We start from the raw sequence: 12,341 nt of genomic DNA, 5'->3' as shown, positions 1-12,341 counted from the left end.
TGCATGAGCCACCTATGAATAGATTACCCGCTCACTTCATTTATTTGACTTGTCCTCTCACGACTCTCCTTCTTCGCAAAGGGGATCTGCGCAGGGTTGGAGCTTAGAAACGAATTGACTTGGTCGGCGATACCAGAGTCAATCCTCTTATGCTTAACGAGTATGCTTAGTGCCTCTGATACTCTTATTAGGCTGTAATGGAAGATACATAAGTGTCTCTGATTATCACAACTATCTTCAATGAGCATGTCTTATTTAGACTATTATGTTGGAACTTATGTTTGCAGAAAAATTTGGAGTTGTTTTCTCCAAAAAAGTTGACAACACCAAATGTGTATTTTCTCAGCAAAATGAGAGAAAAGTTGAAAGATCCAACATCCTTGCAAAGCAAGGCTGGCTTTACATGGGTGATAACTAATAAGTTTTTGAAAAAAACATGTCATTAAGATATAACTTAATAGTCACAGTTCCAACATTTGTATATCAACATGCTAATATATTTGAAGCCGGCATAAGTTAAAACTGTATAAGATACCATAGGATACAGTAAAACCTCTATTTGAACACCATGGCGCTCTATTTCTGTACACCCGATAATCATTATGCATGTATAATTTTATCCTATTAACCTAACCAGATAAATACATTAGTTGCGTAAAAGAATGGAAACAGCATTATTAAAAGAATTTGTTAAGAAAAGATGTGATAAGAAAAATCAGATTACAGTAGATGCTCCTATACCGCAAATTTCAAATACATGTAAAGTAAAAAATTTATGTGAAGTTTTTGCTTCGTACTACGTAAAAAATTACGTATAATGTAAAGTGTCATCAGGCGGGTTTTCAAATTCGATTTGAAGGGTAACCTGTCTCGCCGCACTTGAGAGAAAAACTATGTGCGTATAGCGTTATATCTATATTGGGGCTCCATTTTTTTTAATTGCCATCTCTTTCCAAAAAGTGAACACTCTTGGTCTCAACAGCTTACAAATAAACAAAATTTTGCTTTTCTGAAGCGCATTACATCTGCTGAACTTAAAAAAAACAATTGGGAGACAAATTTTTATGACCTTAGATTCCAAATGGCTCTTTTTACCAGCGTGCATGCGCAATAGAGAAAGAAGAGCAAGTCATTTGTTTGTTGTCTGTTTTCAGATCCTGTGCTCACTTTGCAATGCACTGCCAACTTGGCTCTCAAAATTATTGGAAATTAGATCTTTTTTAGGGTCTCAACAGTGATATTATGACAAAAAGTTGCTAAAATATTGGATTTTTTGTTAGAGGAGTGTTTGAGTTATTTCCATTTCATGTTTTGTATCAGCTATTTGTTTTCATTTAGCTTTAGGTTTTTAACAAAGTATGATTTACCATACTGTAAATAATGTGAAACAAATTACTCCAGCTCATTGGACAGATCAGACTTTTATATAGGTATACATAATAAGCAAAAATGTAGTTAACATTTACTGTACAACCTCTATTTAAATGCCATGGCACCCTATTTTTCAACCTTTCCCCTATATTGGCGTTTTATTAGGGGTGATATTCAAATAAAGGGTGGCATGTATTTGTTGAATAGCTCGTCAGAATTTTGGGAAGATAAATTTAGCTCTTTTTCGGGCGAAGCGAATGTCGCTTATATTTTGCTCTCTTCTTCCGGTAAAGCGATATTAAACTTTTTGGATGCAATAAATCTGCTAACTTGTCAAAGATCTCTAAATAAAATATGCATTGGGAAGCCGAGAGATGGTACTCTCTAAGATTGGAAAGTTATCTCTACCAATTGGTATCTATCGCTTGCAATTAACCTACAGTAAAATTATAGCCGATGTGGCAATTTTTTGGAGCTTTCAACTTTTTTCATTATTTTAAATTTAAGGTGTATTTTTATTTTATAACTATATTTAAAAATGTTGTATAAAAGCTTATTGCATTCATTGATATGTTTGCTACAGCTTGTAGTCAAAACTGGCTTTTTATGTGCAATAGAAGATGAGTTATGAGGGTCGATCCATCGAAAGCCAAGCTTAGATAACGTCAATGATGCTATTAAATAATATGCTATAAATCTGCAAATTTAATTTATACAATAATTATCCACCAAATGGTACAAATAAATCTTCAAGAACAATTGACATAAACAAACCATATTAATAATACATACAAAAACAAAAATTAACATTTTTAAAACAAAAATATTTGCATCGTTTTCTCAACTATTTGCAATCTGATTGTTGCTTTCATTCGGACCCATTTTACCTTCTTCTGGCTGTTCAATGCCTTCTACAGTGTCTCCTGATCATAACTCTTCTTCTGCACTGCTGAACTAGTCGATATTAGCGTGTAAACAATTTTTTTAGCAGAGCAAAACCGTTACACATTGCCAATGAAAATACTTTTGGCGCAAATGAGAAAATTTTAGCCAAGTGTTACGGCTTGCTAAGCGTGCTAACCACAAGTTTTAGTCTAAAAAATAGTAGTACAGATTCCACCGTAATGGCTAAACCATTTTTAACATACGTCGAAGTATCAAGACCGCGTTGAACAAAGAACTACTATTATCCTGCTACAGTTATTAATTATTTCTACGGAGTTGCTTTCAAAGTTTTAAAGAAAAACCTGTAAGGCTTTGGAGTTAGAAAATAGACTTCAATACGAACAGCAACCAATGAAAGAATGAATTGTAAATCCTGTAATCAAGTCATTATTAATACGATTTTGGCGACACTTTCTACTGATCACCTGCTATTATGGGTTCGTTAAGGATTAAATATTGTCAGAGGCAGTCAAATAAAGGTGTCGTTTAAAAAATGTGACGCTCTATTTTTCAACCTTTCTTCTGTAGTGGCCGTTAAATAGAGGTGGCGTTCAAATAAAGGTGGCATTCAAATAGAGGTTTTACAGTATCCTTCCTTGGCATTGAGAATGATGGCTGTTTTAAAAATAGGGGTTGGCAATGCCATGCAAGACTGAAGTTATTATCAACGTAAGTTTAGCCTCATTATATTCACACTTCAGGTTGATAAGTTCTTCAGAAACTCTGGCATTGCTACACAAAGTAATACCCTACAGGATGAATTTATTCGCGGAGTTTAATTTCGCGAAAGTTACCATTTCATGCATATTCACAGATTAATTTATTCGCGGCTGAACACTGTCACTCTCTATGAAGAGTTAACTCTATTGCGTCTAGCAATAGAGTTAACCATACGCATGCGCACATTGCGTGTTTCGGTTTCTACTGTATTTAGCTTACAGCTACGGGTCGATCGTGCTAAGCTATAATTTTTTTGCTGCGTTCAGAGGTTTTCACGAATATTCATTCATAGATTTGGAAGCTTTTGATGAACCAACAACTTGTGGTAAGTATTGAGTTTTTTTCACAACCATTCACTAAATTAGTTGAATTTTACTTTAGTTTTTCGGTAAAACGCAATATTTATTTTTTCCATCCCTACGGCTTTGTTATTTGTTTTAGTGTGAGAGAGAGAGAGATTTTTCATCATACACGGAGGCACAATGACTGCAAGGGCGATAGATGTCATTCTTAGAAAATCACCAATCATTCAGGGAAGTCTGGAAATTGAGGTAGAAGTGACCGCAGCTGCTAACGAGGAGAATATGTTTTAAAAAAGGAACAAAAACGCCTTTACGAGCACAAATTTTTGGCCAACCGGTAGAACTTTGCAATAGTAAGCTACGAGGAGAGTTCTGATGATAACTCCCTTACCAGCCATGTAGTAGCGAGAGAATCGCCTTTAACATCTACCCAAAACAGTGACAGCGATATAGAGCTGCTATTACCAAAATAACTAGTCAGAGAGCACCATTATCAGTTTAATTTTATTGCCAGACAACCGCCATATGGGCGAAACTGTTTTTATTTACTCCATTCATCGTTTGTAAAATTTTATTTGTATTTGAAATATTTTATTTGTACACTCAAGTTTGTAATAAATTATAATATATCTATACATGGAATAGAATATATAATGTAATCATGTTTGCTGCAGCGATATCAAGGAGTTGTTGTTGTTGATGAAGGGGTCTAGGTTGACTAGTTGCTTCTCTGCCAATATTCCTGGCTTGGTGAATGTTACTACTTGTCTCTAGTTTTCGTAATCAAAATAGGTTATATTTCATTCTCAATCTGTAGTAAACACAAAAAAGAAAAATATTAATAAGTGTTAAATACAAAAACAATAGCTGAAGTATTTAATGAAAGCGATCAGTTTTTAAGCAAAAGAATTAACTAACGCAGTTAATTATGGAAAAACGTATCTGCACTGCAAATCAAATACATACCATAATGTCAAAATCAGAATCATTATCATCCTCAACTACGGTATTAGAAATTGATAGAGTTGATTTCAATGTCAAAAGACTGTAGGAGAGATTTTTGCGATGACGAAGCCATGCCGAATAACTTGTGAAAACCTTGAATAATTTTGTAAAGAAGTTCGATGCAATGGCGATAAAACTCGAAGCCCCGGCGATGATTTTAAAGAAGTTTTGGAACTTGGCTACGTTTAGTACTTCTGCCTAGCGGCTATTTTTACGATGACGCCATTCTGCATATCTTGTGACAACCTTGAATAATTTTGTAAAGAAATGTGATGCATTAGCAATGGGGTTAACTCAAAGCCCCAGCTATGATTTTAAAAAGGTTTTGGAACTCAACTACGGTTAGTATTTATGCCTAGCGGCTAGTTTTTAATTTTGAGGCAGTAGTTATTCTCCCTTGTGATTAAAAATAGAACTAATTTTTCGCGGAATTCAATAATTTGGGGAATTGACATCGCGAAATTGTGAATTTTTACAACCATCAAATATTTTCATCCTGTAGGGTAGCATAAAATATGTAAACATGTATGAACTTACAAGCCATTCCTGTCTAAAATATATAACGATATGCCACTCTCAATATTAATTGTCACAAACTAACTTAATCTTTATACAGCACACTTGCTTTACATATAATGGCTGTGCTGGCTTCAACCGGTTGAGGTTTGAGTTAAATTATCTGTATATCAACTTCTCTGTACATGAATCAATAGGGAAACAAACAACAAAATTAGTTTCAAAGCAAAAAACGTGTTGAATACAAACATTTTTCAATCAATTTAAAATAACACATTTCACAAAGTTTCGTCCCATGTGTTTACAACTTTCCGTAACAGGTACAACAAAATTAATATATCATCTCAGACGCCCTCCCTGACCTTTGCTATGTATGACATCATTGGTTAGCGAATCAAGTCTTTTTGCGCGTTTTAGCATAATTGTAATTGTTTTCCTGCAGAAGTAAAATGAGCAAAATGTAGAAACTGTCTGCCTAACAGAAAATATGTCCATGAGAGAATAATTCCAATATTGTATGATTGAAAACACAAGGACTAGAGCTTTACCATATATATATGTATATATATATATATATATATTACACTAAAAACCTAAAAGATAATTAGTGGAGTATGAAATATTTGAAAAATTATTGCGAAAAAAGTAAACTTTTAGTATTTGCGCTACAAATTTGTTTCGTGCGAAGCACTCATCAAACGCGATTGTACTAAAAAGTTTTTTAGTACAATCGCGTCTGATGAGTGCTTCGCACGAAACAAATTTGTAGCGCAAATACTAAAAGTTTACTTTTTTCGCAATAATTTTTCAAATATATATATATCCATTTAATTGTTTGGTGACGATTTTTAAGCAAGGCAATTTGAATATCGTCACATTCAAAGAAATATCCCCAATCGTTTAAACGATATAATTGTGTAATAGCAATTTATCTCACACCTGATGATTTTCAGGGTGAGCTGAAACAAACACACGGGCCTTCTAGTCGTATAAACTCATTCCAATTTTGTATTATTGCGGCAAAGCCCAAAAAGAGTAGCTTACAGCTACTACAAGATACTTAATCAAAGTACTAGTTTCATAAGTAATATATAAAAACCAACATAAAATTTTAAGTGTGGTAGTATTGAATAAGCAGTGTTATTGTCAGATAAAATGCATAACGTAAGTGTTGTGGCAGCATCTTGTCAGCATGATTAGAAGCAAATCAAGCTTTATCCAACTAATAATATATTTTTAAGCAAAACGAAAAAGACACACAAAGTGTAAAGAGAAATTAAATTAAAGCATATCAAGAAAGACAACTCTAAAAACCAACTTACCTGCAAATGAGTTCACACTCATCACTACGGCCTAATGTTGGAGAAACCATACTGCTAGACTACACTATACATAAATAAAAGTCCTAGAAACTAAAATTACATTCAAAACAAAATGCGCTTACTAAATCTTTAGCAAATACTGTATATAGCGGAGCCGATCACCAATTGTAGCATTTCTGTTGCTAAAACTTCAGAGCACTAATGTTAATGCATTTAATGTTAGCTGTTCATAGAAGACAAACTGCTCCAATATAGGTATAATGATAACAACACTACAATCCACACTCACTCCACAATCCTACTCCTTCAGAATATCAAGTAACCGAGTAACCCACAACAACTCTTGTCGCAAAGCAGCATTTATTCTAGTTGTTTTAGCAGTTGTTGCCTTCAATTAAAAACTTTACTTGATTGGTTATGTAAGGATATACAGAAAGTATACTCTAGAGATAATACATAATAGCACTTTGCTATTTTTAATAGAATTAATTGGGAATTACAATAAGATGATTTCTGCAACACAATATTAAAACTTTTATGGCTACCTTAGTTGAGGACAAGAAGTGGCCCTAAATGGTAAGTAAGAACAGACAAAGAAACATACATTTTGATGAATAAATGTTTAGTAATGCAAGTAAAACGAGAATCAATATTATGGTTATTTCAACAGAATATTTAAAAATGTAAACAAGCGCCTCAAAAAGACTGTCACGGTAGTTATTCATCGAATTTAAAAAATCAAGTTACGCTTCTTTAGAATTGTAATCTATATATATATATATATTTCTCAAGTATGTCCGCATGTATGCCTTCGGGCTATAGCTATTAAAATCTAGGAATAAAGAACCGACAAGAATTTGATCTTGGACCCTATCATTTGCCAGTCCGATGTCCTACCCAATAGGCCACAGAGATTGCGTTAATTAATCACTAGCAGATATAAGTCGCTATATGAGAGCACATACCAAATGGCTTTGCATATCACACAGGGTTATTGCGTAAGTAAGTGATTGTCATTAGTTAGCTTACTAATTTTTTTTATTGGCAATGAGCCAGGCTAATAGCAAGTGGCAGACAACTCTTATTACTTCTCATTGTTTATAAGATGAATTTTAATACCCGGGAAACGCCCGGTAGCACAGCTAGTAAATGTAAAAATGTTAAAAGATTTGTAAGCTTTTGTACGAGTTACCACAAGGCTATAATAGTTAACAACTATAACCAGTAACTATAACAAGTTAAGTATTCAGTATTGACAAAGTACTGCTACTGCCAGCTAGATGGAGTTGCAGGTAAATGTAAATGTTTGTTTAGTACAATTTAGAAGTTTACATGTTCAGTAGCAAAAGGTAGAACTTTGTGAGACCCTAAAGAGAAGGGTAAAAAGTAGTGACCCGTGTGATAGTGCTGAACTCACCAATGCAGATTAATCCCCAACGTTTTCAAATTATCTGCACCATTCTGCTCCCGATCCAACACCAACAGGGCATCAGTGGCAGTGAGACCTTGCGATTTTATGCTCTGGAAAGAGATAAGTGAATATTGAACAACTTCCAAGTCGATGATCTGAGTAAGTTGTTGACAATTTAGTTGCGAGCACCCGTAGTTGATATAACAGCAACGAATTCCATTCAAATTTTAAAACTTGAATGTCACAAAGCGTGTATATTGTTGCCTAAGCTATTCGTAGAAATGTACAAAGCTAGTAGTGTGTAACAGGTGATAAGTACCCAATAGGCAGTTATTAGCACAGTTTTTTTAGCTGAAGAGTGATGCACATACCTCGACAGCTTCATATATGCCCTGTCCACTGACCATGACGTCCTCAACGATCAGACATTTCTGACCCTGTTTGTAGACACCCTCAATAAGTTTCCCTGTTCCGTATGCTTTCAAAACTTTCCGTAACAGAACATTATTTAGGTTGTGCTCGTTGGCCATGCACTGAAATACAAATATTGCTAGTCAACCTGCACATACACTAGCTACCCTACAGGTACACATAGACTAGCTAACCTACCAGTACATATACACTTGCTAACCTACCAGTATATATAAACTAGCTAACCTTCCGGTATATATACACTAGCAAACCTACCAGTATATATAAACTAGCTAACCTACCAGTATATATACACTAGCAAACCTACCAGTATATATAAACTAGCTAACCTACCAGTATATATACACTAGCAAACCTACCAGTATATATAAACTAGCTAACCTACCAGTATATATACACTAGCAAACCTACCAGTATATATAAACTAGCTAACCTACCAGTATATATACACTAGCTAACCTACCAGTATATATACACTAGCAAACCTACCAGTATATATAAACTAGCTAACCTACCAGTTTATATACACTAGCAAACCTACCAGTATATATAAACTAGCTAACCTTCCAGTATATATACACTAGTAAACCTACCAGTATATATAAACTAGCTAACCTTCCAGTATATATACACTAGCAAACCTACCAGTATATATACACTAGCTAACCTATCAGTATATATACACTAGCTAACCTACCAGTATATATACCTAACAAACCTACCAGTATATATAAACTAGCTAACCTACCAGTATATATACACTAGCAAACCTACCAGTATATATACACTAGCTAACCTACCAGTATATATACACCAGCTAACCTACCAGTATATATAAACTAGCAAACCTACCAGTATACATACACTAGCTAACCTACCAGTATATATATACACCAGCTAACCTACCAGTATATATAAACTAGCAAACCTACCAGTATATATACACTAGCTAACCTACCAGTATACATACACTAGCTAACCTACCAGTATATATACACCAGCTAACCTACCAGTATATATAAACTAGCAAACCTACCAGTATATATACACTAGCTAACCTACCAGTATACATACACTAGCTAACCTACCAGTATATATACACTAGCAAACCTACCAGTATATATACACTAGCTAACCTACCAGGATACATACACTAGCTAACCTACCAGTATATATACACTAGCTAACCTACCAGTATATATACACCAGCTAACCTACTAGTATACATACACTAGCTAACCTACCAGTATACATACACTAGCAAACCTACCAGTATATATAAACTAGCTAACCTACCAGTATACATACACTAGCTAACCTACCAGTATACATACACTAGCTAACCTATCAGTATATATACACTAGCTAACCTATCAGTATATATACACTAGCTAACCTACCAGTATATATACACTAGCTAACCTACCAGTATATATACACTAGCAAACCTACCAGTATATATACACTAGCTAACCTACCAGTATATATACACTAGCAAACCTACCAGTATATATACACTAGCTAACCTACCAGTATATATACACTAGCAAACCTACCAGTATATATACACTAGCTAACCTACCAGTATATATACACTAGCAAACCTACCAGTATACATACACTAGCTAACCTACCAGTATATATACACTAGCAAACCTACCAGTATATATAAACTAGCTAACCTTCCAGTATATATACACTAGCAAACCTACCAGTATATATACACTAGCTAACCTATCAGTATATATACACTAGCTAACCTACCAGTATACATGTATATACACTAGCTAACCTACCAGTACATACATGTACACTAGCTAACCTCCAAGTATATAAGGTCAGACAACTCCCCATGAAATATTTTAATAAGCTGGTGAACACGCTAGCTAACCCGTTTTATCTCTTTCACTTTAGGATTTGCATCATATCCCTGGGCATTATGGGACTGACTGTGTATCAAGCTAAGGAAAATTAGTGTATTTGCAACAGACACCAGACCTGCCTTAGCTTGTCAGGGCACCTACATGTCTATGACTTTGACCAATAACCAATAGAAAGATAATATCATGAGACAGACTTGAATAATATTAGGTCAGGCTGAAAACAAATACACAGCAATGACCGGCCTGGTGAAATATGTTGTCTGCGCAATGAGTGCTCCTAATTGAAGGTACCGTTTCCTAATCAATTTTCACGGCCATTTTCTTTCTAGCTCTGTCATATCTGAGAAGATTTTGATTCGTAGGAAGCATTGACTGGGCTTCTAGGACTAAGCAGTCTGTCTGTCATCCACAAGTGCTGATCCAGTACAGGCCCCAGCTAGTGACCAACTTGTTTATGTATCCTTGAATGTCACATTGTTGTGGTCACATCATAGGTCAGCCACACTTCCCAACAAATTGCAACGCATTAACTAAAGGCCTGGCTACAAACCGCTGAAACGCATTGTTGATATGACGTTGTGTCTTGAATCGATTTGCAATGAACATACTCGTCGTTCCATTTTATTAATTTCCAGCGCAATTAAGTTTGTACGAAATTCACGTTTAAATGACGATGACTCGGCACAACAATCTGTTGAAACGTGATGTTTCTCTAGTCGATTAATCCTATGAACTCAAACTGCCTGTGTATTTGACCGATTTTCATCATTGAACGCGTACGAACAAAAATATAATAATGCATACAGCTACGCAAAGGGCTTCTTTTATCACAAATGGTTGATTATCTATATCAGAAAACTAATATGATGGTATATTTCAGCGTGTTTACCGTCAGCAATCATCTACATGTATGTTACACATCTGATATGCCCTTAGTAAGTGTAGGCAGACCTTGATGTTGTTAGTAGGTCATAAATGGATAATAGAGCACTAGGTACTTACTGTTGCGAGATGAAGGGCAGCGTAAGGTACTCCACAAAGAATATCAAACTCCACCTTGCCTGATACCAATTTATACAATTCCTTGCAAATATCTGCCTATAATACAATATTTATTGTGTGACTGTAAGATGACATACAACTTATCAAGATAAAGGAACTCTTTTGAGTAAATAAAGCAAATAATTTTCTGTTAAAACAAAAAAGGGCAAGTCAGCCCAAGAACAGACTCAAGTTAGCTACAGTCAAACCTCGTCTACAATCACCTCAACTTTCTAACATACGAAATACATTTTGAACACATTTTATATCAAAATACACAGTAAGTTCCAGCATATGACGTACAAAAGATCTTTAAACATTGCAGTGTTTTAGATGAGTACATACATGGATGTATGCAGTTCTCGTTCACATAGTCTGAATCTGCAGAGCTCGAAAATATTAAACAATGGTTCATACCATCCTCCTTTTGTTTTAAAATCATTGATTCCAAAAGACAAGTGCGAGTGGAGGCAGTGGTGAAAAAAAAAAGGACGCGATTTTGCTGTAGAATTACAACAACAAATAATAGAGTAACATGAGCCAACATGTTCAAATTTATTTTACCAGAAATCTCTAAAACTGTCTAGTAGTTATCAAATCAGAAAGAAAGTGAAAGCAATGCAAAAAAAAGAAAGCCTGAAGCTGGTGAGGAGGCTGATCATGATAAATTAAAACATTAATAACTAGTATATAAAACTCATCAAATATACAAATAAAAAATGTAAATAAAGTAATCTTGAGTTTGTGTTCATGTAGTTTATGTTCAATTAGCACTGCACCTCTAAGAAAATAGAATAAGGTACTAGGCTAACATAAAGCTGCCGACCGATCACGTTGAGAACATGTATAGAGTCATGACTTAAACCCTCAACCCTTACATAGAAAGCATTGACCAGTAAACGGACCACTTATGCTTAGCTAAACCTGTTCATCACTTCGCTAATTCAGCATTTATCCACTATTTGCGTCTGTTTTCAGATATTTCTGTCAAATCATCCGCAAAGTGCGGTTTTATTTTGGAAGCGATATACAATACCAAAATGATCACTGCAACTCTCTGATGCATAAATCTTTGTAAATCTATGAATAGCTCTAAATAACCTGATTTATAACCTGAGAAAGAACTTACCATTAAAACAGGATGGGAAATGACAAGCCGAAGGTCTATGTATATAGGAGTTATCATCCCATTGGACAACTTGAAACTGCCAAAGCGAAAGGAGCCGATATCGTGCAGTCGAAGTACGATGTCCTCGATGGGATTAGGAACAGGACTAGTATCTAGTTGGTTTTTCATAATAAACTCTTTCACATCATCTGATTGCTCAGCTGTGATCTTCTTTGAAGCAAGGAGCGAGGAGAGGACGGAATTCACTGTCATAATGCTGCCCGA

At 34.9% G+C, this 12,341-nt stretch overlaps 1 protein-coding gene across 1 annotated transcript in view; it reads right to left on the bottom strand.

The window, feature by feature from the left end:
• The window catches only part of LOC137395304 (uncharacterized), a 63,117-nt gene that overhangs the window by 33,720 nt on the left and 17,056 nt on the right, over positions 1 to 12,341 (bottom strand). Inside the window, exons 5-9 of the mRNA XM_068082196.1 lie at positions 12,078 to 12,333; positions 10,910 to 11,005; positions 7,964 to 8,125; positions 7,599 to 7,702; positions 36 to 192 (exon numbers count right to left, since the gene is read on the bottom strand). Of these exons, the coding sequence (XP_067938297.1) occupies positions 36 to 192; positions 7,599 to 7,702; positions 7,964 to 8,125; positions 10,910 to 11,005; positions 12,078 to 12,333 (775 nt within the window). The remainder of the gene's footprint in view (positions 1 to 35; positions 193 to 7,598; positions 7,703 to 7,963; positions 8,126 to 10,909; positions 11,006 to 12,077; positions 12,334 to 12,341) is intronic.

This window comes from Watersipora subatra, chromosome 4, assembly GCF_963576615.1.
Source record: "Watersipora subatra chromosome 4, tzWatSuba1.1, whole genome shotgun sequence".
Lineage (NCBI taxonomy): Eukaryota > Metazoa > Bryozoa > Gymnolaemata > Cheilostomatida > Watersiporidae > Watersipora > Watersipora subatra.
This window is presented reverse-complemented; position numbering and strand designations above follow the sequence as displayed.